The 6,110-nt window shown below is 55.9% G+C and overlaps 1 protein-coding gene across 1 annotated transcript; it reads right to left on the reverse strand.

The window, feature by feature from the left end:
• Positions 1–2,617: 2,617 nt before the first annotated feature.
• Positions 2,618–5,449, reverse strand: SUPT4H1 (SPT4 homolog, DSIF elongation factor subunit). Its single transcript, XM_035559209.2, has 5 exons — positions 5,311–5,449; positions 4,907–5,013; positions 4,751–4,806; positions 4,499–4,552; positions 2,618–3,024 (listed from the first exon to the last, which is right to left on the reverse strand). Exons 1-5 carry the CDS (start codon positions 5,377–5,379, stop codon positions 2,957–2,959), a joined length of 354 nt encoding a protein of 117 aa, XP_035415102.1. The 5' UTR covers positions 5,380–5,449; the 3' UTR covers positions 2,618–2,956.
• Positions 5,450–6,110: the final 661 nt, after the last annotated feature.

Raw genomic sequence — 6,110 nt, forward strand, 5'->3', positions numbered from 1 at the left:
GCAGAGCAATGCCAGCCCTGCATCCCGCAGGCCTGGCTGAGATACTTTGGCGTCATTTGCTGCAGGGGGAGGAGCCGTCTTGAATTGACTCAGATCCACAGCTCTTGACGCTTTCTCTCCCGATTACAGCCCAGGCTGCCGCTGCACATTTTTCCTCTGATTTCTTCAATGTGAGAGCTCCATGCCCTACTTTTCTCAGCAAATAAAACTCTGCATCCATTTGCCTTTGCTGCTAGAAAACCCTGGCAGCTCCAAGGCTGGAGTTTAACTGAAATGCTCACTTCAGGCACTTTGCAGAGGTCCAACGCTCAGCTCGAGCAGCCTGGGAACAATGAATCATTTGGGCGGTGTGGGCTGGGAGATGCAGTGTGCGCGTGGGCGAGCGAGCAAGCTAGCAGGGAAGAGGCTTGGCTCACCAAGCCAGCCCAATTACAGGCACCAGGTTCTTGGAAGCACTGCAATGTGCTGCAGGCAGAGGAGGCGCAGCTCCTCTGAAAGACCACCGGCGTCCAGCCAGCTTGCTGTGCTGTTCTGTCTCTATTCCACTTGCACTGCAGCTCCCACCAGACTTCACTCTGTATAATCGAGGGTGGCTGCACTTCCTAGCAAGAGGCGAGGTGCTTGTGTGGTTTACAAGACCCCTCACCTTCCCCGAGAGGCACAGTGACAATGCATGCTGTTCCTTGGGGGTAATTTCCTAAGTGAAGCCTCAGTCCTGGGCGGTGAGTTCCTGCAGCTTCCCATGGAGGGGGACGTGAAGCATGGTGCCCACAGACCCACACCCGGAGCTCAGCTGAACAAAACCCTCGCTGCCTGGGGCCCTGCACAGGAGACGCACTGGCAAATGGGGACGTGTCTCGGGTCTTTCTTGCTCAGGTCCATCTCCAGCAGCTTCACTCCCCACCCGTCACCAGGCTCCCGCCCTGCTCCACAAAGCCGTGCTGCCACCCTGTGGCACTCGAGCTGCGAGGCTTCAAGGGCTGGGTTTGGCCAGGACAGCTGTCCTCTGTTGGCCTCCCAGCCAGATCATGCACAATGTCCTTCCAGGCTGGCTAGAGCAAAAAATCTCACTCCCCAGCTCCACCTGCCTCCAGATGGAGAAAGAACCATCCAACTCATCCTCCCGGACCCATTTTAAGCTGAACCTCGTGAGCTCTCATCAACCTCCTACAGCAGCTGGGATGGCGCTAACTGCAGCTTTCCTGAACCTTTCTTTCTGCATGGGACAAGCGTATCCCAGGGGGATCCCACCGCACCCTATGCCTCTCACTGCAAAGCTGGTCCAAAAACACCCTCCAGGGCCCAAAACCTCCGTCTTGACACCCAGCGAAGTCATGCCCTGAGCCTGACAGGACACTTGTACCTCTCACCCTCAGGCCTGACCTTGGTGTTTCTGAGGTCCATCTCCTGACCAGCCTCCGCAACCACGCAAGCCTGGAGGGCAATTATCAAGTAACTTCAGTGATCTGGACATTCACCAAGGAGGTGTGAAAGCTGGGTTCAAGACTCTCCTCTGCCCCAGGACTTGAACGTGCTGCTCCATCTTTGCACGGTAAGGCTCTGCCCCCAGCCACGGGCATTTCTGCCACAAAGGACTCAGCTCTCCCCACCAAGGTGATCTGCACTAGGAGGTGGGCAAGGGACCTGGGAGCAAGTCAGCAGGCAGCATGTCTGCTCTGAAATCCTGCGGGAAGCTGTGCTTTGACCTGCAGTGTGAGTCTGGGCCAGCTCTACAAACCAGAGCAGGACAAAAAGCACATTGCCTTGGTACTCCTGTTGACACTCCCCAACAGCGATGCACTCCCACTTGCAGCCACTTTCTTCCTAGATCAGTCATCTTTCAGGTTTTATCAGTTTTCCAGTATCTGTTTACAGAACACAAGAACCAGGCTTTTCAGCTACAGGATTATTTCAGAGGGAAAAAAGAAAAAAAAAAAAAAAGCTTATTTCACAGAGGTGCTGATCTAGGACTCTGCTCTTGGACAAACCACCTTTGTGATCAGCAGCTGCTGCTGAACTGGAACAAAAACTAGGCAAGCGCCATCTCTCAGGAACAGAGACTATTCAAGCTGAAAGTCCCGACACACAGTGACATCAAGAACTTCACAAATGCAAGGCTGGATGGGTGTTTCCATGCCTGCTTGTGGAAGCAACAACAACCCCTCCTCCTGTAAGGCCTGGTGCTGCCTCCCAGCCACACTAGCTGGCTCAGCTGGGTTCAGCTGGCTCTGGAGGCCACCAAGAGCAGATTGAAGGTCCTTCAAGTCTGCTTCCACATTCCTTCTACAGGACCCTGCAGGCCCAGGGCACTGTGACCTCCATATAACTACCTCCACATGGAATACTCTACGTCACCCTACCTATTCCATCCAGCCATGAGACATATGGGACAAATTGCGAGTCTGCTCATTCCTAGTGATGGACACCCCGATTCAGCCAGTGCAGGATCCTCCTCTAGAGATGGGAATTTGGTCCATGGTATACAAACAATGGTTGTTGCAGGCTCCGAACTGCACCAGCAGTGTGGCAGGCCCAGCACTGAGTACAAAACCCCTCCTCATACATCTGCACTCAGCGGCGGGTGAAACTAGTGACTGAGTATACAAGATGGACTCAATTCTGACCAGGCACCATGTTTTATTGAAATATTTACAGACGTGTCCCAGCTCTCCTCTTACCCATGCTAACTATAAAATGTTTGTGCATCACCACTGAACACCTCTTTCCCAGTCTCTGTCAAGGATCTAACAGATTTTTATGGTCTTTGTCGTCAGACAGCAGTGTGACTGAGTCCATAGGTACTGAGCGAGAAAAGCTGAGCCAGCAAGCTCCCTCTGAGTCCAGGCTCATTTTCCCACATACTACAACTAAAAGGTTTCAGAACAGCGCCCCACGTGCCAGCCTCCAAACAGCCCAGTGGAGCACCAGGGAATCCTCCACGCAGCACAAGAGCCCCTTAGGTTTTTATAGCTGTGTCTCGGGACTTGTAAGCCACACCACGGCTCTTCAGCTCTCGGACGATCCCTGCAGCAAGGAGACAAACACATTTCAGTATTCTTTAGGAGGAGCCCTAAAAAAATCTGATTGCTCTATCATGTAGCCTTCACTACAGAGATTAAGAACTGAACAATCTTCTTAGTTTCTTCTAACACTTTGTAAACTTCACTGTTAAGAGTGACGTTCCCTCTTCCAATTTAAACGCCTAGACAGAGCTCCCAAACATCAACTCTCATTTTGCCTTGGGAAAGAACTGGGTAGACATTTTGTTTACATTATTTTCTACCTGCAGATGTCTGAATATTATGACCATACTGCATGGGCCAAGCTCATAACGTAATTCTTAAACCTCTCAGTCATTTCTGTGACTTGTCTACACGTTCCACCTTCTCAGTAACCCTGTAAGAAATGACAGCAGAATAGCATCATGTGGTTCAGGACAGCCCTCACCAGCACCACACACCAGGGACAGAAAAATGACCGCCTTCAAGGCCCTTGAGTGCAGTCTGCTGGTGGTTCCTGCACTCCCCAGCTCTCTCTCACCTCTGCCTGTGATGTGAGGATGCCACACACACTAACCAAGACCAAAGAGCATCTCCTACATGTACCCCCTCTTTCTGCTGCTGCCCTGTTCTCCATGTTGTGCTCCGTCTGCAGCTGCATGGAGCACACGCCATCGCTTGCTATGTTCCACTTGTTTCAGATGTGTCCAAAGCTGTGCCAGGAGGCCTCAGACCTCACGATGTTCCAGCTCTCCCAACACAGACAGTGGAGCTCAGGTCAGGGCCTAGGATTCCAGACAAAAGCGTGGGGGATTGCGGTACTCTTGGGAAGGGGCTCAGGTTAGGTGTCTGATCTAGGGCTGTGGACAGGACAAGGCCTCTTGTCCAAACGGAAAATGTAATCTCTGCTTTATGAAGGTAAGGCCAACTCGCTGCATACTCCATTTATAAATGAATGAAACCCATCATAGCTCAACAGTGCAGTATTACAGTGGAAGGGGTATCTGCTCAACCATCCTCCTCAAGATCACTTTTCAAACAGCACCCCTTTCTGCACAACTCATTTTCATGGACAAACCTTTGTGTTCCCCTGTAGCTGAACAGCTTGAAATGTGCCCACTTTCTGTAGTCACCCTTTAATCACAGTTTATCACTCTGATGCTGTCTAGTATCACAGGTTTTATTCAGCAGCATTTTAATACCAACTTCTGGCAGACAGGCTGCTGAATGACTCCAGGTAGAAAACCTGTCTACAGAACACCTGAACCCAGCCTCCCATTTAATGTGTTTTTGCAGTCACCTGGCTAATCCTTTCATCCACACGATGTGTGCTGTGTTTGTAACACACAGTGTTTACTGAATCCCTAAATGCTGATTTTTATCACATACGGCATAATACACTCAAGAGTGTAACTGGCTAATATACCATGCCTAGTATACAGAATAACCCGTTGGCTGCCATCCATGCAGGAGTGCCCTACACAAGCCGGCAGCATTACCTTGGGGCAGGCGGCCAGTCACGGACACTGCATATACACCCGGCTTGAAGTTACCTGGGGGAAAGAAAACACTGAGATGCTCTGCATGGCAGCAAACACCCCCACCGGCCTCAGCCTGCACAGATGCCCCCTCATCGGGAACAGCAGCCAGAAACCCCTGCAGCAGCCCAAAGAAGAGCTCCCGCTGCCCCAGAGAGGGGTCTGCTGCAGAACAGTTTGCCCCTGTCCAAACCAGCAGGGAGAGACACTCACTGATGCGCTGCCACTTGGAGACCCAGCTGTCCTCCGGGCTCATCATCGCAATGATCCTGTGGGAGAGAGGGGAGTGCGGGAATCTCCCAGCCTGGTGCCGCCAAAGTGCCATGGCACCGGGGCCGCCGAGCAGCCCCGGGTCCCGGCCCCACTCACCCGTCGAAGGAGGAGCTGGTGCAGTCGTAGACCATCTCGCGGTTGCCCTTCATCTGCAGGTAGGCATCGCAGTTGTCGCAGCCGTCGTACTCGAACTGGTCGATGGTCTGAGGGGGACCGAAGCGTCAGCGCAGGGCCAGGCCAGGGGCAGGAGGGGCTGGAGCCGGCTAGGGAGGGAGGGGAGAGCCGGGCAGCGCCGGCGGGAGCGAGGGCAGCTACTGCCGGGGCCGGGAGGGAGCCCCGGGCCCGGCGGAGCGCGAAGGAGGCCCGGGCAGGCGGAAGAAGGGCCGAGCGGGCGGTCCCGGCCTGGGCCGGCGGAGAGGGGCCCGGGCCGGGCCGGGGAGGCCCAGGCGGGGCGTGGGGAGGCGCGATCGGCGCCGGGGGGGGGCTCGGGCCGGGCGCACCTTGACGAGGGAGCAGAGCAGGCAGGCCCGGAGGTGCCGCAGGTCCTTGGGAACGGTCTCCAGCGCCATCCCGCCGCCGCCGCCGCCGCCGCGCAAGCGCAGGCCCGGGCCGGGCCGGGGCTGCCCGCAGCGGCTGCGCCCAGCCGCGGCCCCGCAGGAGGGCGGCAGAGCGCCGCGAGGGAGGGCGGCCGGCAGCGGGCAGCGCCGCCCGCCGAGGCCGCAGCCGGGCCGAGGGGAGCGGGGAGGGCGGTGCGGGGGGGGGCCGGGAGCCGCTGAGGGGCCGCGGCCTCGGGCCCGGCGGGAGCCGCCCGCAGCCCAGCGGCGGGGCCGAGCCCTCGGGGACCCGGGGCCGGGCCGGGCTGGAGGTCGCGGGAGCTTCGAGGTGAGGACGGGGCCGGCCGGAGCCGGAGGCCCGCTCCTCCCGCTGCAGCCCCGGGGGACGAGGCCTCCCCGCGTGTCCTGAGCTCGGCGGTGTTTGCAGCTCCCCCCTCTCGCTGGGCAGCGAGGGTTCACCTGGGCGGCTGCGGCGGCAGCCACGGGTCGTCCGAAACAACTTAACTTGTGTGGAGTGGGGAAGAGGCGCTGGTTTACAACACAAGCCCGGCTTTGTACCGAACAAAAACACACGAGCAGACTGGGTACATGGATAAATATATTAGTAAATAAATATATTTCTGAGCACATCAGCATATTCACACATCTTTGTTTCTATCAGACATAAATACACAGTTCTGCATATATATAAAACCTATTCTTCCGTTTTGGGTCATAATTTATTCCCAAGCCCCAAGAGCTAGGAC

This window comes from Cygnus atratus, chromosome 20 (assembly GCF_013377495.2).
Source record: "Cygnus atratus isolate AKBS03 ecotype Queensland, Australia chromosome 20, CAtr_DNAZoo_HiC_assembly, whole genome shotgun sequence".
In the NCBI taxonomy this organism is placed as follows: domain Eukaryota; kingdom Metazoa; phylum Chordata; class Aves; order Anseriformes; family Anatidae; genus Cygnus; species Cygnus atratus.

What these genes read in the sequence shown, in the direction of transcription:
- SUPT4H1 (XM_035559209.2), bottom strand. Translation starts at nt 5,379, where the DNA reads ATGGCGCTGGAGACCGTTCCCAAGGACCTGCGGCACCTCCGGGCCTGC. An exon ending in ACCAGCTCCTCCTTCGACGG is followed by an intron (nt 4,807 to 4,906) that starts GTGAGTGGGGCC and finishes TCTCTCCCACAG; the next exon opens with GATCATTGCGATGATGAGCC. An exon ending in CTCCAAGTGGCAGCGCATCA is followed by an intron (nt 4,553 to 4,750) that starts GTGAGTGTCTCT and finishes TCTTTCCCCCAG; the next exon opens with GTAACTTCAAGCCGGGTGTA.